General features: G+C 42.3%; 1 protein-coding gene across 1 annotated transcript in view; it reads right to left on the bottom strand.

The window, feature by feature from the left end:
- The window catches only part of LanB2 (laminin subunit gamma-1), a 1,346,184-nt gene that overhangs the window by 1,053,502 nt on the left and 271,243 nt on the right, over positions 1 to 21,439 (bottom strand). Inside the window, exon 2 of the mRNA XM_067147161.2 lies at positions 4,332 to 4,599. Within this exon, the coding sequence (XP_067003262.1) occupies positions 4,332 to 4,599 (268 nt within the window). The remainder of the gene's footprint in view (positions 1 to 4,331; positions 4,600 to 21,439) is intronic.

Raw genomic sequence — 21,439 nt, 5'->3', positions numbered from 1 at the left:
CTTTGTCTGCCATCTCCACTGATCAGGTGTTGACTATTGATAGAAGCAGAGGCCAGGGCAGTAGCTTGTGAAACAGCACTGACAACACCGTTGGCTTTTGGTTGCAGGTCAGAACGCGTAGGGCTAGACATTCACTAAACGAACCATCGAAAAGGGGTGACCTAAGTCTAGTGTAGATCACGTCTTGATCCCAGCATACAGCACATGACATAGAGAATGGTACTGCAAGTCCGAGGTGGTGCATGATCCTAGGTATTTGAATTGGGTCATTTTATAAAGCTGAACCCCGGACACAATGACCGTGCCATCAATTTGATCACCGCATTCCGGTGAAAATTCCAAAGCAGGATCCAGTGGGTATCCAACCCCGGCCGTCAAGATTGAAAAGCAGGCAGCCAAGGTGTTAGGTTAATCACGTCCCCAGACATGATCAAGTTAATTTCTTCGAATTCAGATGTAGCCAAATGAGCAGTCCTATGCTGTTCTTAAAACCTTTCTTGCATTTCACTTCATTACTGAAACTTGTCCACATTTAATCCTTTCTTTATGTCTTGACTCACGCTATCTCTTCCTGATTTCTCTAGCATATTTCTAAGAAATTTCATTCGGTCTGCATTCGGTTTTACTTGTTAATTTTATTGTTGTAAAGTGTTATTAAATAGGCTTAGTACATTTTTTAAGTTATTCAGAGCTATCTTGTATTGTCTTCAATAATTAGCGCTAACTTGGCCTAAATGTTACAATCTTGTTTATAAAAGCTTTATCCTCACCCTCGACTTGGTTAAAAAATCCTAAGCAGTTTCACTTTACCAAAACTTTACCTACAAAATTCACCTAGTGATTTCAGTAAATCAGTCAAAGATCTCGGTGTTACCAAAGATCATCTTTTTTGGAAGTAGCCAATTATCAGCATCTCCGGGAAAGTATTTGCGACACTTAATTCACTTAGAAGATTCCGCAACATATATTTTAGAATATTAAAAGAACGCGTCATTTGCACTCTGGTATTACCTCATTTCGACTACTGCGACGCCGTGTACAACGACCTGACTGCTGCTCTTAATGACAAACTACAACACGCGCGGGATGGCGGACGGATCGGTTTTCAAGAAGGAGCCCCTGTCCGGAAATGCACGGTTTGGGCACTGGACAGCGTCGAAGTCAGAACGGTTGTGACGATTTGTTCCGATTTGCTGTCTTAATACGGAAGGTATGCAACCTCTTAGCCATCTGTGTGCTGCGGAGGGACAACTTCAGCCTAATAACATTCCTGCGACCGGCGCGCCGAGTTGACCGTGCGGTTACAGGCGTGCGGCTGTGAGCTTTCATCCGGGAGATAGTGGGTTCGAATCCCACTGTCGGCAGCCCTGACCATGGTTTTGCGTGGTTTCCCATTTTCGCACCAGGCAAATGCTGGGGCTGCACCTTAATTAAGGCCACGGCCACTTCCTTCCAACTCCTAGGCCTTTCCTATCCCATCGTTGCCATAAGACCTATCTGTGTCGGTGCGACGTAACGCCACTAGGAAAAAATACCTGCGCATGTGCTACATTCCTCCGCACAGTCCTTGGTGCGCATGCTACTGCGTTACTTGTTTACTGTAGTCTGCCAGAGCAGTGTGACATGTACCAGTATATGGCCGACATGGTAGAGCTGCTATGCGGAACAGACGTACCCCACATCATTCCACGTTCGCGGATATCGACAGACGACTAAGAGAAGGCAGGCAGTTCCACGTAGGTAGTATGAAGTGTATGACACTCCTGTAATGTCAGCGGAGGACCTTATTGCTCGAGTCCACGAAGCGATTGGAATTCTTCAAAGTCAACCGCACGTATTGGGTCATATGCGTGAGGCTCAGCACCGCAATGACGTAGGAGGAACACAGTTCGAACCCCGTTTGTAATGAGCCCGATGTGCTACTCATTTTGGGTTTATTGACGACATGTGTAACGCACATCGATGCGCTACAGTATCCAAGCCGTGCGTTTCTGCATATGGGTTCCTTCTTGAAAACGGATCAGTTTGCCTTTCCGCACAATATACTAAGCGTTGTCGCTGACTTTTTTTGGGACACCCTATATATGAGACGTACGTTACCATGACCATGTTACACCCGGGGTATTCACCGTAAGCCCTCTGCTTAACTCCACTCATTAGAGTATGCCTTCTGATTTCTCGCACATTCCTTGTCTCTACTTTGCTTACTCTTCCTTTTAATTCCGCCATTCTGTCAGTAGTAACAAGCTGCTGTGGCAGAACATGCCATACCTAACGACCATCAAATCATTTTTTAAGCAACTTCAGTCATTTATAAAGAGAAACATTTTATTCCTAGAATCATTCGTGAGGCGATAGAAATTGCTAAACGCCCGAGTAATTTTAACAAAGGTGACGACTATATACTGAGTAGATCATGGCTACCCTCCATAGTTCACTCTTCAACATCTTTCTCCGTGACTCTGGAGGCCCTGGATTGAACTATATTTCTAACAGTGTTGAGTCTGGTTACTATGGAGTGACAGTTGCCATTATGCTTTGTTACTGCTCTTAGGATGGAAACGCGTCAGCTGGTTATTAATATTACACGACCTAATATTCCCAAATAATTACAGTGAAACCTCGAGTAACTTGGTCTACGAGTGTTTTGCAAGACAACATTTCAAATAAATTGTAACTTGATAAGCGAGTGAGGTTCCGCAATACGAGCGTCACGTGTGCCTACGTTTCTCCCCTCCCCCCGCTGTTCGTTTGTTTTGAATGGATGAACGAGATCTTTGATCCTGTAGTGAAGAAATATCCTACAGAAAATAATCTGCCCTTCAAAGTCTTGCTGGACAATGTTCCTGGCTCATCCTCCTTGAGGCCTTGAGGGCGACTTACTGGAGGAATTCAAGTTCGTTAAGGTTAAGTTCCTTCCTCCCAACACTACTCCACTACTCCAGCCTATGGATCAGCAAGTCATTTCGAACTTCAAGAAGCTATACACCAAAGCACTATTTCAGCGAAGCTTCGAAGTGAGCGAAGGAACAAAACTTACCCTCTGAGAGTTTGGGAGAAATCATTTCCCCATCGTGAACTGCCTGAAGATCATCGATAAAGCCTGGGTTGGGGTCACCAAGAGAGCTCTCACTTCCGCTTGGGGAAAGCCGTGGCCTGACTGTTCTTGGACGTGACTTTGAGGGGATTGTTGGTGACAATGAGCGATTGTCGATGAAATTATGTCCTTAGGGAAGACTATGGGGCTGGAGGTGAATGACGTGGTGAGCTGGTGGAAGAACATAGCCAGGAACTGACCACCAACGAACTGATGGACCTGCATCGCGAACAACAGGAGGAGATTATGGAGATCTCGTCCGGGGAAGAGGAGGAGCGAAAGTCAATGGAATCTCTCACTTCATTTGAGATTCTGGAGAAATGCAAATGTGGGAAGCGGTGCAAAATTTTGTAGAAAATCACCACCCCTATAAGGCTGTAGCAGTGCGAGCGATGAATAAGTTCAATGACAATCAATGCCAGATTTTCGTGAAATACTCAAAAAGAGGCAAAAACAACAGTCATTGGACAGGTTCCTCGTTCAAGTGAGCCATCAGATAGCAGTGGTTCCGTTAGTGAAATTCAACTCTTCTCATGTCATCTCTCGTTTCCCTCACACTAACGATGATTCTATTGTAAGGAAAAGTGCAGTTTAATTTGTTTTACGTTATATTTTGTTTTAGAAAAGGTATGCGAATAAATATATTTGTTGTGGACGAATCATCCGCGTTTCAATTGTTTCTTATGGGAAAAATTGCTTTGATATACGAGCGCTTTGGATTACAAGCATGTTGCCGGAACGAATTGTGCTCGCAATCCAAAGTTCCACTGTATTATTGTAAGACCATTTAGACTCCACGCGTCAACGAGCATGGCCACCAGGTGGTGATAAACTCCAGAATGGACATCCATTCTTTCATTAAATATAGTGTGTTTCACTGATGAGTTCAAGTATGGTGGTCATCATTGCGTTGTTCTTGTAACCCATTACGGTACCAGTTGAATTCTCTCAAACGTTTCCGTTTCTCAATATGTCTGTGGAAGGCAGCAGAAGTCAAGATGTACGTAGTTCGAACTCATGCCGACAGATATAGCTGTGTACTTACATCATCATTGCGAATGTGTGACGATAACTTCGCTGATAGAAACATATTTTTCGTTAAAAAAAGTCGTGGTCGTGAGAGGTTCGTTGTATTTTTTTCTTAAAGAAGACATGATAATCTATAAGTGGTAACAGTTTCAGCTGTTGAAACAATCCCGCTGTGAATGCCAGACAGACATGACCATGTACTCACCTAGATGTAGAGTGAGGTTGACCTGGCTGGGGTACTGCACGCCCTCGAACATGGTCTCCGATTGCCACCACGTCTGGTTCTCGTTGTTGTTGAAGTCAGTGAGGTAGCTCGCAGAGTGGCTCGAACTGTCGTAGCAGATGTTGCAAGACTTCTGGGTGCCGGATGTTCCAGTCTGCACACAAAACTCGATAGGACCATTCTCACCGCAGGTGTTCGTAGCTTCCACTAGCACGTTAAAGGCAGCGTTCTCGAACGGTGGAATACACCTCTGGAATAAGAGATGGGAACATTCATTAGTCAGGTTACAAAGAGAGAGAAAACACTCAACCAATTTAGTCATTGTTGCACCATTAGACAACTTATTTCTTACACATTGTCGTAACTACAATGACGCACACACGCGATGCTGCCATTTGCCTACATTGTTTTATTTACAAATGATATAAACGTTATATACAGACACACACACATTAATGAACTGCTATCTTCAACAAAACTCTGCTACGAAGTAGAAGTAGAAGAAGAAGACAGCCACATTAGCATGTCAACCTACTACCAACACAACAAAATCACAACATGAGTTCGCACATGAGTTCCTCATTAACAACTCAGCTGCAAGACTGTCTCTTTATATACCTTGCCTGGAGAGGCTTCTAGAAAAGTATGACACAACACGTTTTCTCGTATTTTCTCGAGTCTCCAATAATCTATATATAAATGAATAGAACATTCTATAAAGCTCTAGTGACAGAGATACGTTGTTCTGTACTATTACCCTGTGTGCCACAACCTTACATCGGATGTATACATCATATTTACAGGTATAAATGAAATGGCGTATGGCTTTTAGTGCCGGGAGTGTCCGAGGACATATTCGGCTCACCGCGTGCAGGTCTTATGATTTAACTCCCGTAAGCGACCTGCGCGTCTGATGAGGATGAAACAATGATGAATACGACACATACACACAGCCCCCGTGCCAACGAAATTAAAATTCCAGACCCTGCCGGGAATCGAACGCGGGACCCCTGTGACCAAAGGCCAGCACGCTAACCATTTAGCCTCGGAGCCAGACATATTTACAGGTAATAATAAATTATATACTATTAATTACGTGTTTTTACATTAAATAAAGTCGTATTAATAGACATACAGCAGAAGTATCGTGACATAACCTCACAAGACAGATCATACAACACACAAATAATACGACCACGATTTATACCAAATAAAGTCAGTACATAACTACGTAAATAATAAGACTAATAGACGTAAAGAACTTCATAGCGACACTTCACAAGTAGTAGATTGAGATTTTGTTAGTGTCAGTCATGGTATCCGGTAGGTTTCACGATCTTCTGCATTTCCTTTAGTAATTACTGTTTTTCGTGTTGTTATTAACATGTTTTGGGCTGGGATTACGGTAATCAGTTTATCGACGCAATTGTAACCATGGCAACCAGTCTTCTTCTTTTTCTTCTTCTTCTTCTTCTTCGCGAACCAAGTGTAACGTGCTCTATCGGAGCGATCCGCTGCCTATGTTTGGCTGTTTATTAATTCACTTAGTCTCCTCCAAAAGGCAGCGCTCAAATGTCAAGTTCAAACTCATAAGAAGTTAACTATAACCGACCTATCGAACTGTCCATAATTTATTTATTTATTTTATTTTTTATTTTTTCTAGGGGCTTTGCTTCGCACCGGCACAAATAGGTCTTATGGCGATGATGGGATAGGAAAGGCCTAGGAGTTGGAAGGAAGCGGCCGTGGCCTTAATTAAGGTACAGCCCCAGCATTTGCCTGGTGTGAAAATGGGAAACCACCGAAAACCATATTCAGGGCTGCCGATAGTGGGATTCGAACCTACTATCTCCCGGATGCAAGTTCACAGCCGCGCGCCTCTACGCGCACGGCCAACTCGCCCGGTGAACTGTCCATAATGGCGGCGATTGGAGTGCTAGCATGTGTTTATTTTGATTTGTGTAAGTCGTGTTGTTACCGGATATTTATGGAAATTTGAATCTTATTATTGGTAAATTATATTTATCTATAGTCTTAAAAAGTTTGTAGAGCCTCTTTCAGTGCCGTAGGAAGCTGTTTGTTCTTACAGAACTTATTTATTCAAACAATGTCGGTGGTGATTAGGTTATTGTTGGTTCTCGTATTTTCTTTATATTTTCAGTTACCGGTGCGGTATGTTTCTAGTCTAATGTGTTGTGTGCATTAATCATTTTGATACCAAATTTATGTTAGGGAAGATTTTATACGCATAAATGGTGATCCAATTCGAGTACCACTCAAACTTCCGAAGTTGAAACTATTGATGCCGATCCCAGCATTTTTCCCTATCAGCCAAAGTCAGTCCTGGAAAGATCCGCAAAATCGTGACCAAGAATTATGACTGAGAGACGAAAATAATTTTAAGCGGTGGTGCAAGGGAGGTGAGTAAACTAAACATAACTCCATTCTCGTGAGTGAAACTGAGGATTACGTTCTTTTTTATAAATTACAAGAGGATGATGAGCCATCAATTCCGTTGAGTTTTAAGGTGACTAGTGAGCTTGCATTCGGGAAATAGTGGGTTCAAACCCCACTGTCCGCAGCCCTGGAGATGGTTTTCCGTGGTTTCCCATTTTCACACCAGGCAAATGCTAATGCTGTACCTTAATTAACGCCACGGCCGCTTCCTTCCCACTTCTAGCCCATCGTCGCCATAATTAGACCTATATGTGTAAGTGCGACCTAAAGCAACTTCTAAGAGGTAGGTGACTGGTGCTTTAGATATTCAAGTGTATCATACAGATATCACTGTACCTGTTCAACAATTCAGGTGGATGTTGGAGATATGAAATTCATTTCTTTGCATGTTTTACATAGCGAGCTGTGGTTAATGGCGATGTATAGTATTTCATGTAGGATTAATAATGGTATTTGTTGGCATCTATTTATCATATTTGCTGGCCACCTGACGTTGATAAAATAATTCTCTCTTCGTTGTTTTTCCACTGAAATTCCATAAGGCTTACAATAGAATTACGCGATAACGATACTTTTGGGGTATAATTATTCATATTTTGAGTTAATGAGTTTCATTTCACGACGTTCCACTTGTGATGTTTTCTCTAGGAGACTTCCCCTCAACCTCTCAAGTCGCCCACCGATGTCCGCCATGTTCTTTTCTGGGTTACTGTCTGATGTAATTATAGTTGGTCTTGCTTAGACCTTAATGCTACTCTCGATTGTTCCAAGTTGGCGATTCGAGTAGCCGGGCCTGTTCAAGACCAACTACAATATATCAGACCTTAATGCAGTTATCGATATTAGCTAAAATGGCGCCGCGATCGGTTTGTTCAAATGTAAACATGAGCATGTGCGAAGCATCAGCTTAGTTCTTTCTGTTGGTTTGGGAACGTTAGTGTAGGCCTAGTGATGTTTTCACTGAAATTTGTTTTTAAAACCATTTTTGATATATTGGGACGTGTCGATCGTATTGCATGCCTGGATGTAATCACTGCAGATGCAATTGCATTCAGTTCAAGTGTACTTAATGCATCGTGACGATTTCGTAGTTACAAATAATTTATTAGGGTGCATTAAAACATTCGAGGATATTTTTTTCATTAGAGAGGATGTGTTCCGTGTACTTAATGAGCTTTTTTTTTTTTTTTTTTTTTTTTCGGATAAGGCCAAAACTCTGTGCTGGTGCCAATCCTAGTACATTTCTCAATTACTATACCTTTTGAGGATTTTAAAAGTGAGGTTATAAAAAGGGAAAAAGCTATTTATTTTATCTGTGAATGAAGATTACATTCTCTTTGTGAAATTAGAGGACAAGGTATCAACTGATATACTGTCACTTACAGTACGCATTTACGTTGCCAACGATTTGGGTGCATATGCTACCAAAGAACTTCAAATTGATTCTCCTATTGATTATTTGAAGTGAAACAGATGTAGCAGTTTGGTGGATCATTATCAGAATCGTTGTTATGAGAGAATTGAAATTCGCGACAAGGTTATGTTTCTAACAAATTTCATGAACGAGGTAGGTTATTATATTTAAAAGCGTATGGTCATAGAAAGGTCATTCAAATAAATGTATTTCTAAAACAAGTACTGATTTATATGAAGAAGAATTACGGTCTGGAATAATTAAGCAAGGGTGCCCCCTAATCTACACCAATTAGATAAATTCCCAACTCCTTTGAAATCACTTAAGAAAAGACTAGGTAGACAATTGATACGTAATCTGCCACTTGGACGACAGCCCTAAATTCTGATCACTGGTGATTGATTGATTGATTGATTGATTGATTGATTGATTGACTGATTGATTGATTGGTTGATTGATTGATTAATTGACTGAATTGAAACGCATCAAATATTCCCCCAGGAGTGACTATTATTTAAGAATGCAATCCTATATTACATATTTCCTTTACCATACTAGTTCATAGAAAATATTTATATTTTGAATTATCCACATATTGCTTATCTAAATATAGGATATTTCTAGATAATATTGGTCTAGTATCCAAAGTATTCTGTCCGTTATTACTGACAGCTTAGCAACTCAATACCATAATCTAAATGCGTCGGCCATGTTGTGTTAAGGTCTGATATTATTGTAGATGGTCTTGGCCTGTTGGAAACGTGGGTTTGTTGTTTTCGTAAACTGTCGGTGTCATTTCATGAAAATTTACGATAAATATTAGTATCTTTGTGTTTATATGAGTCAGTGGGCACATAGGATCTGAAATTATATGCGGTAATGTGAGAATGTGTTTGTTTTGTGAACCGAATTCAAGTCTAACTACGGCAATGCCTCTCACAACACTACAGCAAGTTCTTAAGTTTTCTAAGGAATAAAACAAAAAGGGAGAAGTCGATTAGGATTATACATCGTGACTATTTTGAAGTCGATGACAAAACAGTACTGTGCGTACTGTACATTATGTTGAAAATAAGTCTCAGATTAGGGAAGACATTTTTTTCTAGTTCTAAGTGGTGAACCTATTCGTATTTCTCGAAAATAAATTCATACAGATAGACGATAATTGATATGGTGATGTTCCGTCAGTGTCTATGTGCTTCAAGGTGTCGAGTGATTTAGCTGCAAGTGTATTTTACAAGAATCTGTGCTTGCCTGGGGGGGTGACAGATAGAGCAATCTGTACACTGTTACACAGAAGAAATAGTGACGGAGGGCTTAGCTGCGTTTGTTTTACAGTACCGACACCTGTCATCTGTTATCGAACAGACTATAGCAAACTGAAGTTCGTCCATGAAGGTTAAAGAGTCGAGAGAGTTTTTGCACTGGTGTCTGAACGTTTCATCACCATCATTGTGTGAGGTGCTGCCAGGGCCATTCATTGGGTTAGCATAATCATTTCGGGTGTACTTCCCTTTCATTGAGTGCTGAACACTAGACATTTTCCAATACAGTACTTCCAAACTAAGGTAACAAGTTATGTTCATAGTTCTCATGAGAGTGAATAAATTGAGCAATTTAGAACCTTTATTTATATCTACATATTCAAAATGAAAGAAAAATGGAAATCCACAGCCTGTTTCCAGTCATTCGACTGGGTCAGGAATGGAATGAATGTAGCCCCATCTAGCGGCGAGGATAGGAATTGTGCCGGCTGCCAAAGCCTGTCGCATTCCTCTGAGGCAATGATAAATGAATGACAGATGAAATGAAATGATATTGGAAAGTGTTGCTGGAATGAAATATGACAGAGAAAACCGGAGTACCCGGAGAAAAACCTGATCAGCCTCCACTTTGTCCAGCACAAATCTCACATGGAGTGACCGGGATTTGAACCACGGAGGCTCTAAACATTCAAAATGACGTTTAAGTGTATTAGATATAATAAAGGTAAATAATTACATGATTTACTCTATCACAACATAATTTTAACAGTTCTATAATGTATTTCCATCTATCCAGCGTAGAGAAATCTAAGAGAAAACGTTGTTTGACTAAGTGAAATTTCTGAATAATCATCTTGTTGTTCTCTTTTGCTGCGGGAATGTCCGTCATATTCTAGTAGAATATATGCTATTCTAGTTTATTATATGTGATGGATAGTTGTTCACGAAGCGTTTTCATACGTGCAACAGTGACTTTCCGTATGATGTTGGCCGTGCGGTTAGGGGCGCGCGGCTATGAGCTTGCATCCGGGAGATAGTGGGTTCGAACCCAACTGTCGGCAGTCCTGAAGATGATTTTCCGTGGTTTCCCATTTTCACACCAGGCAAATGCTGAGGCTGTACTTAAAGTAAGGCCACGGCCGCTTCCTTCCCACTCCTAGGCCTTTCCTATCCCTTCGTCGCCATAAGACCTGTCTGTGTCGGTACTACGTAAAGTCAATTGTAAAAAAAAAAAAAAAAAAAAAGCATTTATCACGCTATAATACGTAGCCTACGTGATATTTTCGTTTTAGGCCAATATCAGCAGTCCACCGACTTCGACCGCATTTTTTATTTTAAAAATCTTAGTATTGGAGTCGGTCATCTTTGGATGTCTGTTTCCGTTTAGAGCTACTGTAGTAGATAGCGCTAAAGTCGGTCAGAACGTCAATTTAGAAGCTATAATATTCAGAGGACAGGGTGCGTTAGGGCGGAGAGGGGAAGGGTGGGGAGGGGTTTCTTGTAATTACCGCACGGGCCGGCTGCGACTGGCTTTCAGAATATGTGCTTGCGTGGAGAGAAAACAGAAAGGAATTAGGGAAATGTCCCCTTATCAGAGGCAGGTTTTAATTTACGACACGTTTAATGGAGTCGGGTCTTTAAACTCTAATTTACGGCGAGAAGTCGCTCCTACATGACGGCATAATGCTGCCAGTTAATTCCTGACATTGGAAATATTTAAGGTTGAAAAGTGAAAACAGAACATCGATAACGGCGAAAATACCTGTCGGTTTAGAGACATGTCTTATTAACTACCAGAATTTTACGATTTTTGGAAACGTTGAGGTGCCGAAATTTTGTCCCACATAATTTCTTTTACTTACCACTAAATCTAGAGACACGAGGCTACCATCAAATAAGCCGGGATCGGACCCGAAACTTCGGTTAAGAGGGTCCCGATTGTATTTCCGTCCGGCCGAGTTCGGGGACTGCATTCGTCTCAATAGACACATCGTGTTGGTATGAGGAAGGGTATCCGACCGTAAAACTCGGCCCAATTATTTGAGATTAAGGCTATCAAGAAGACGATCTCTGGACCAGTTGTACAGGTCATATACACACTCACCCAACCGCTCACATGCAAAAAAACATTGACGCAAATAAGAAAATAATTTTCAATAGGAATGCTTTTCCCCTTCTTAACGATTTTCCTAGAGTCTTTGTGACTCAGGCGGCAACGCGTCGGCCTCTCACTGCAGCGTTCCGTGGTGCACATCCCTATCTCATTCCGTGTGAGATCTGTACTGTACAATGCAGAGGCGGGACAGGTTTTTCTCGGCGTACTCCGGTTTTCCCTGTCATCTTTCATTCCAGCAACACTCACCAACAGTATTTCACTTCATTTCTTCTGCTTTTTCTGCAGCTTTTCCCACACTTGCGGGGTCGCGGGTGCGAACTGCGTCACACATGTGGATCAGGCCCTGTTTTACGGTCGGATGCCCTTCCTGATGCAACCCTATATGGAGGGATGTAATCACTATTGCGTGTTTTCTGTAGTGGTTGGTAGTGTAGTATGTTGTATGAATGTGAAGAGGAAAGTTTTGGGACGAATACAAACGCCCAGTCCCTGAGTCAGAAGAATTAATCAGATGCGATTAAAATCCCCGACCCGGCCGGGATTCGAACCCGGGACCCTCTGAACCGCAAGCCTCAACGCTGACCATTCAGCCAAGAAGTCGGTCAGTATTTCATGTCATCTGTAAGTCATTAATCATTGTCCCACAGAAGTGCAACAGGCTTCGGCAGACGGCACAGTTCCTATCCTCGCCAATAGATGGGGTCTTCATTCATTCCATTCCTGACCCGGTTGAAAGTGGGATTAGCCTGTGGATTTTCATTTTGAAGGCTTTTCTTCTGCGGTATGAGACGATTCCTCAACCAAGAAGAAGTCACTTCATTAACTGGATGGTAATCGGTCACACCGTGACTTCGCTCCAAGGACGTGAGAGATTTTCGCAGCGTTATGGGGCGGTGACCTCCCTATGTGAAAATGACTTCTTTGCAGAATTACAACACTCGTCATATTCATCACCGTACGATAATGCTGGCCGTGTTAGTGTCAAACAAGTCGTTTGAATTTCCTTCTAACATCCAGTAGAGATCTGTGACTGTATGCTTTGCACCTTATTGTCATAGATATGTCTTATGGCTCGAGGTCATCCGAAAATTTGTGTAATGTGACGCGACAAAATGTGTGACGGAAGTGTAACCATAGCAACCGTGCAGGCAGTGATGTAAGGTATGGATGGATGGTCAGACAATGTTACCTAGCAACCGTGCAGGCTGTGATGTAAGGTATGGATGGATGGTCAGAGAATGTTACCTAGCAACCGTGCAGGCAGTGATGTAAGGTATGGATGGGTGGTCAGACAATGTTACCTAGCAACCGTGCAGACAGTGATGTAAGGTATGGATGGATGGTCAGACAATGTTACCTAGCAACCGTGCAGACAGTGATGTAAGGTATGGATGGGTGGTCAGACAATGTTACCTAGCAACCGTGCAGGCAGTGATGTAAGGTATGGATGGTCAGACAATGTTACCTAGCAACCGTGCAGGCAGTGATGTAAGGTATGGATGGATGGTCGGAAAATGTTACCTAGCAACCGTGCAGGCAGTGATGTACACTATGGATGGATGGATGGATGGATGGATGGATGGATGGATGGATGGATGGATGGATGGATGGATGGATGGATGGATGGATGGATGGATGGATGGATGGATGGATGGATGGATGGAGAATGCTACCTAGCAACCGTGCAGGCGGTGATGTAAGGTATGGATGGATGGTCAGACAATGTTACCTAGCAACCGTGCAGACAGTGATGTAAGGTATGGATGGATGGTCAGACAATGTTACCTAGCAACCGTGCAGGCTGTGATGTAAGGTATGGATGGATGGTCGGAGAATGTTACCTAGCAACCGTGCAGGCAGTGATGTAAGGTATGGATGGATGGTCGGAGAATGTTACCTAGCAACCGTGCAGGCAGTGATGTAAGGTATGGATGGATGGTCGGAGAATGTTACCTAGCAACCGTGCAGGCAGTGATGTAAGGTATGGATGGATGGTCAGACAATGTTACCTAGCAACCGTGCAGGCAGTGATGTAAAGTATGGATGGATGGTCAGACAATGTTACCTAGCAACCGTGCAAGCAGTGATGTAAAGTATGGATGGATGGTCAGACAATGTTACCTAGCAACCGCGCAGGCTGTGTCTTATGGCTGGCTGCCATCTGAAATTAGTAGCCGCTGATGGATATCCATGACCGGGAGATATATTTATGTTAATTTGATTTTTGCAAAGGGAAAAGTGGTTTCTTTTCTGCTCACATATTTAGGGTGCCTCACAGATAATCTCTCAAGTAGTTTTTATGTTATAAACTACGACCGTCTGGCAGTTTTTACATTCTGACTCAGTTTCGTCTATCAATAAACCACCCGAAATCGAACTTCTGTGCAGTTAATTAACTGTGTTGGAAGTCTATTGTTACTGGGAATCCATGAAGCCCATGCTGCCGCTCTGTTGAACTTGGCAACACTGTCCCTAACCTCCACTGCAGGGCCGGTCAGCTAATGGTATGCCGTAATACCAATATTAGTAGTGAAATGGAGCAGACGCTTCACCACACCCCTACACTTTACATAATTCTCTCCGTTATGGAGGCCGGGGAGAGAGCACCGCGCTGTCAAACTTGTACCTTCTGCTCCTGGATACTACCGCGATAATATTAATAATAATAATAAAAATAATAATAATAATAATAATAATAATAATAATAATCATCTAACAAAGAAAGAAACGCGAAACTTAAAAAAAAACATCCAAAATTATTTAAAACAGGTACAAAGTACTATATAAAAAGGCTAAATTACGACATTTTAACACAGTAATTAAAACAGAAGCACTTTATGCATCTGAAACTATTATAATTGTTGGGAGATCTCGAATAAAGATGATCGAAAAACAAGGAAGCATAATGCTCAGGAAAATCTTAGAGCCAGGATGCGAAAATGGAATTTGGATGGAAACGAAAACACATGAAATCTATCAAGTTACAGAAAAAATCACAGATACAATCAGCAAAGGGCGAAGGCCTCTTACAGTGCGGTATATAGGATGGCTCACAAAGAAAATGTTAAACTTAGCCTTATCAATGAAAATTCACAATAATTGCCTAAAAGAAATCAGTGAAGACCTAAATGAAATTGGCATTAATGAAGAAATCATTGAAGATGGAATAACATTCAGAGCTTCAATTCACAAACACACCCGACTAAACACAGGACGGAGTGAACAACACAGCGAGAGGATGAAGAGAAGAGAAGAAGTTCAAGCGAGGTTATTCGTCGTGCTGAACGTGATAATGAAGCAGCAGTCCAGGAAATGGACAGATTTGGCTGCGGCTCAGTCATGATGTGGGATGACAATTGATGGCCGATTGGACCTTCAGATAATCAGAGGCCGACTTAATGCTCATAGGTTCATCAACGAGATTGTACTGGATCATGTTAAGCCCATTGCAGTTGTAATGAGTCTCCAGTTTATCCTGCAACACGGCAATGACAGACACCTGTAGCACCTCAGATCAACCTGCAGAGGTTCCTACTGAGGACTGTTCAGAGACTTGTCAGGAGCAGGGAGGGCCTGCCAGATAGTGATTGTGCTCTATGCGAACTAATTTAAGGACTTTCCCATTTGGTTTACGACATTGTGGTGTGATAAGTAAAATGCCTGTTTTACTGCAACCATTCCTGAAAAAGCAATGCACGTACTTAAAATCTTGTCCCTCTAATTTTTTTGAGCAGTGCATTATGATGTCCTGTTCTACGGCCCTGCCGCCTCTTCCCCCCAATCACTGTGGACCGTGGTAACAACACGCAACATCTTTAACTGAAGCCTGTTCCACTTCAGATGTGAGCAGTAAAGCTGTTCCATGAGTGCAGATCTCTCTCTGCACTTCTTGTCACGGATTTGGTTACACAAAAGTGGAAAGAAGTTCCAGCTGTGTGGCTGTTGCGACATCACGAGGAAACAGTTCGCTTCAAGAATGGCCGGGATGCAAAGGGGACACTTGTCCCAGAGCGTGGGATTCCAAGCGGCACAAGGATTATATCGGAAGCCCAATAACGAAAGCTTTCACGTACGATATTTCAAAACATGTGCCTTTTCCACGTTTGACATTTTAAATTCACGTGATCAGCTGTTTCGGTTCATATTTACGAACAGACATTGCCTGCGTGGAAATTTCTACGTTCCACTTTATTTCACAAGATGGCAGACAAATCGAAACTGTGATGGGTGATCTATTTTTGTCAGGTGAACACCAAATGCATGTAGATGTCGTATAACACGGAGTGTTGAATAGAAACCCCAGCTACCTTGAGGACCTGTGACCGCGAAATCTCGAGACCTACACGCTATTAATATTATAATAATAATAATAATAATAATAATAATAATAATAATAATAATAATAATATCTGCCTCTGTGGTGTAGTGATTAGCTACCACTCCCGGACGCCCGGGTTCGATTCCCGGCTCTGCCACGAAATTTGAAAAGTGGTACGAGGACTGGAACGGGAGGTCACCTGGGTAGAGGGGGCGTTCGATTCCCACCTGAGCCATCCCCGAAGTGGTTTTCCGTGGTTTCCCATTCTCCACAAGGGGAATGCTGGGATGGTACCTAACTTAAGGCCACGTCCGCTTCTTTCCCTATTCCTTGTCAATCAATCAATACTGATCTGCATTTAGGGCAATCGCCCAGGTGGCAGATTCCCTATCTGTTGCTTTCCTAGCCTTTTCCTAAATGATTTCAAAGAAATTGGAAATTTATTGAACATGTTCCTTGGTAAGTTATTCCAATCCCTAACTCCCCTTCCTATAAATGAATATTTGCCCCAGTTTGTCCTCTTGAATTCCAACTTTATCTTCATATTGTGATCTTTCCTACTTTTATAAACGCCATTCAAACTTATTCGTCTACTAATGTCATTCCATGCCATCTCCCCGCTGACAGCTCGGAACATCCCTTCCAATTCCCCATCCCACCCCACCCCCACAACGCTCCTGTTCAGCATAGCAGGTGAGGCCGCCTGGACGAGGTACTGGTCCTCCTCCCCATCTGAATCCCCCGACCCAAAGTCTCACACACCAGGACACTGCTTTGGAGGCGGTAGAGGTGGGAACCTTCGTTGAGTCCGAGGGTAAAGAACCAACCCTGGAAGGTAAACAGATTAAGAAGAAAAAGGCCGATCGAGTTGGCTGTGCGGTTAGGGGCGCATTCGGGAGTGTGCATTCGGGAGATAGTGCTTTCGAACCCCATTGTTGGCAGCCCTGAAGATGGTTTCCTGTGGTTTCCCATTTTCACATCAGGCAAATACTGGGGCTGTACCTTAATTAAGACCACGGCCGCTTCCTTCCATCTCCTAGCCCTTTCCTATCCCATCGTCGCCGGGTGACCTGTCTGTGTCGGAGCGACGTAAAGCAGAACATAAAGAAATAATCATTATAATTAGTGAAAGGATCTTAAGGTGGAACACATTTCCAAGATAATATAGCTGTTTTCATACGGATAAGTCAATGTATGTGTTTGGAGACAGGAAATGAGCACAATTTGCTGCACCTATTTTTGTGAGATTACTACATGTTGCCACCTTTTCCCTTCCCCCCGGCGCCCCTCATTTGTATGTGTGTTTTTTAAAGATTAGACAGAATCCTTTCTCTCTGTGCTTCAACAGATTTTCTTTGGCGAAAATTCTGATAAAATCAAATGCTCCATGTATGTGGTCTAGACTCAAGGGACGCAGAAGCCATCAAGCAGGCCAACAATTACTCAACAACAATGACCTAGAGTTGGAACTTTTTTGCAGTGCATAGCTACAAGTATTTGCCTGATGTGATTCAGAGTTTGGAAAAAGTTGATGAGTGTTACAGAAAATCTTGATGGATTTGCCAAAGACAAATTCAAATTAAATTTGAAGAACAATGTGGAAACGTTAGCAACTTTGACTGAACTCGCTTTACGAGTGTTGCAAAGATATGCTTCATTGGTCTCTTATTGAAGAATCTACTGAGCCAGTGACTTACTGTCAAGAACATTGAAATGTTGTGTGCAATCCAGTGTAACAAGTTTATTTATTATTAGAACCCAGTAATTGGGAACAGTAAAGTTCATGTAACTGGTTTAAACGTCATTTCATCAACACCTTTCTGTATGTATTTTCTGATCATACTCTCCACCTTAAAATCCTTTCCCTAATTATAATAATGTTATTTTTATCGACATTCTCTATGCAACCAGTCCCTCTTATGAATGGAGTGGAAATATTGCTCATAAGATCGGTTTGTGTGTGAATTTCCGTGGGCTTGGCAGACTGATAAGAAAGAAATTTCTGGCTCACTGAGGAAAGAAACGGAGAACTACCTCACTCTCCATTCCCCTTGTAACCTTCTTCAGCAATGCCCAGGCTGATGGTGAAACTTCGGGCTGATACCAACAAACATACACAAATCCATGTGAATGAATGTTTATTTGTTGCGAGCTGGGCGTCATCCCAAAATTTGCGTGGCGAGACGTAACGCAACAAAATGTGTAAGGGAAGTGACGTCACAAAATGTTTTACCTAGCAACAGTGATCGTGAGAGGTGCACGGGCTGTAGATTTGTATAAAAATTAATGAAAATCCTCAGCTTGTTTCCAGTCATTTGACCGGATCAGCCCCATCTAGCGGCGAGGACAGGAACTGTGCCGAAGCCTGTCGCACTCCTCTGGGGCAATAATTAATGACTGACAGATGAAATGAAATGATATTGTAGAGTGTTGCTGGGAAGAAAAATGACAGGGAAATGTGGAGTACTCGGGGAAAAACCTGTTCCGCCTTCGCGTTGTCCAGCACAAATCTCACATGGAGTGACCGGGATTTGAACCAGAGAGAGGCCGGCGCGCTGCGATAGGCAATTTGTATAAATACAGTGGGTTGAAGTAGAAGGCACTGGTTCAAAATACATAAAGTCGGCCATGGTAGTACTAACATTTAGATCCACAGCCTTCTGTTTACACTATGTCTTATGACTGACGGTCATCTGAAATTAGCAGCCATTGATGTTTTTCTTAGTAACATTGATCTTGAGACATGCACGGGCTGTAGATTTGTATAAATATTTCCATACGATCTGTATAAAATATATTAATTTATAAAAAATATATTCACGGTCACTTCATTTTGGTAAGGGAACATCTCTCTGCCTTTTGTTTTTGTTTTTTGAGAAACGTTTCTGTTCCATCTAAAACACAACAGCCCCGCGACGATCTACTCCTCAAAATGAGGAATAAAATTAAGCTTGGAGCATGCTCACATCTGCAAATATTCGCTGGATACGGAGAGTCCAACACGTGGGAATGTAGTGGTGAACATCCTGTTGCTGCAACACTCTGAGGAACATGTGGGAGCCAGTTTTTTGTCCAACACTTATTCGCTACCAGATGCTCAAATAAGAACAGGAACTCGCACATAGCGCACTGACCAAAATAAAGTAACCATTCTCCACGAGAAATAGACTGATTGACAGAGAAAAATGGTATAAAGCCAGCTTTTCAAAAGAAAGCTGCCGAATTCTGGGACAATCCTGAAAAACAAGCAGCTAAATCTTGGCGGAAGAACGACAAAGCTGAAGTCTCAAGTTCAAAACCTTTGGCGCGCAGGTAAAGAAGAAAGTCCACAGCCATAATGAGAGGCTAGAAGCATTATTTTATCGCATTAATTTATCTTCGATTTCGCGAAAACGAAACGATGTTTCGCATTATTTCGCCAAATTGGGCTGACCCCATCGCTTTAATTTCGCGTTAATCATTTCCTAAAATTATTCATATAAAGTTTCATTCGTGAGATGTGTGAATTATTTATGTGAAAGATAAACAAAGAGAAACAATATTGATAATCATTCATTATTACTTACTCAATCTTGATAAGAACTGTAATCAAGCCCTAATGAAGATTACATAACAAATTACCCTTTCACCCTATATAGCCATACTGTTAAGGGATTTGATAGAATATTAATACGAAGAGATACTTCTGTCTTCGGCTTCACTTCACACACGTGTTATTGGAGTACAATTTCGCTGAAGTTTCGCACTTATCGCAAAATATGTAAATTTCGGTTTAAACTGGCCTTGCCGCTTTAATTCACGAAAACAAAATCATTAATTTCTTAATCAGAATCATATGATATCTCAAAATCGCTTCAAAATACCTCTTGTCGCTCTTATCGTTAATGCGAAAAAATCACGCCTCTACATATGGACTTACGAATATTTTATCTGACCCGATTTAGCCTGACTACGAGTTGCGTTTCATTCTAACACATTGCAGGGAGGCTAGAACTCAATCGGGCGACCTATGGCTGAATTTTGTTGGATGATCGCGACAATAGTGACGAAAGATCTCTTACATGTCCACATCGTACAACCGAGTCTGAACACGGTATCTTGTTCTCTCGAGCAGTACACAGCGCAGTAAGGCACAGAGATATCGAAAACAAAAGTAAATAAATCACAGCCTGATATATTGCAGGGTGGATGCGATCGCCTTTTAATTGGCAGTAATTAATTCCTTATCGGAGAGATCTGGAGTGTGTTCCTCAGGTCCTGGAACACAGTGAAATAAATAACAGAAGTGCGTGACCTGGGAGTTGCTTACAACGAGCAGTGCCTCTCCTACTTGTGCTCCTCAAATATCCAATATAATCAGTGATTTTTTTGTGGCGGTACCAGCACCTTTTTCTCGAAAGGAACAAAAAAAAAAATTTTTATATTATCCGGAATACTCCTATGACATATCCTATGAAGTGTTCGCTTCTTTCTTTCTTTCTTTCTTTCTTTCTTAATCCGTTTACCCTCCAGGGTTGGTTTTTCTCTCGGACTCAGCGAGGGATCCCACCTGTACCGCCTCAAGACCAGTGACCTGGAGCGTGAGATATTGGGTCAGGGCACAGAACTGGGAAGGAACACCAGTACCTCGCCAAGGCGGCCTCACCCGCTATGCTGAACAGGGGCCTTGTGGGGAGATGGGAGATTGGAAGGGATAGACAAGGAAGAGGGAAGGAAGCGGCATTGGCCTTAAGTTAAGTACCATCTCAACATTTGCCTGGAGAAGAAGTGGAAAGCCACGGGAAACCACTTAGAGGATTGCTGAGGAGGGAATCAAACCCCCGCTACTCTCTTAACCTCCTGAAGCTGAGTCGACCCCATTCCAGCCCTCGTACCACGTTTCAAATGTCGTGACAGAGCCGAGTATCGAACCCGGGCCTCCGGGGGTGGCAGCTAATCACACTAATCAGTACACCACAGAGCCGGACAATTGTTGGCTTAAAATCACTTGTTTGTCTGCTTTTTGTTTACCGAAATCGACTTTCAGCCTATTAGGTCGCGTGTTACGTACTACGTGTTGAAGAGATATTAAGTAGCCTACAGAGCAAAAATGGCCAACTGGACAACAGTGGGATCCGAACCCGCAACCTCCAACAGAACAAATATGACCTTGGCCACCATAGCTTAATAGGTAGAGCAACCGATGCAAAATCGGAAGGTTGTGGGTTTTGATCCCACTGGTGTCCAAGTGGCCATTTTTGTTCTGTACTTAATATCTCTTCAACACCTACTGTATGTGTGGTAATAGGCTGAAAGTGGATTTCCATTACACTGCGGCCGTGAAAATTCAATATGCATTGCGTTTGTTACGTTTCTATGTATGTAATGCGTACGAGCACATGATTGAAGTACCGTACTGGTGTCGTCAGTGCGCAGTTAGAATATTGGAATACAGTAGAGCAGGCTTGTCCCACGCGGCGCAGATTTAGTTGTACCAACATTAAACGGAGCTGAACGTTTACGAATATCTTTGAACATACA

This window comes from Anabrus simplex, chromosome 5, assembly GCF_040414725.1.
Source record: "Anabrus simplex isolate iqAnaSimp1 chromosome 5, ASM4041472v1, whole genome shotgun sequence".
In the NCBI taxonomy this organism is placed as follows: Eukaryota; Metazoa; Arthropoda; class Insecta; order Orthoptera; family Tettigoniidae; genus Anabrus; species Anabrus simplex.
Note: the sequence above shows the minus strand (reverse complement) of the source record. Positions and strands in the feature narration are given on the sequence as shown.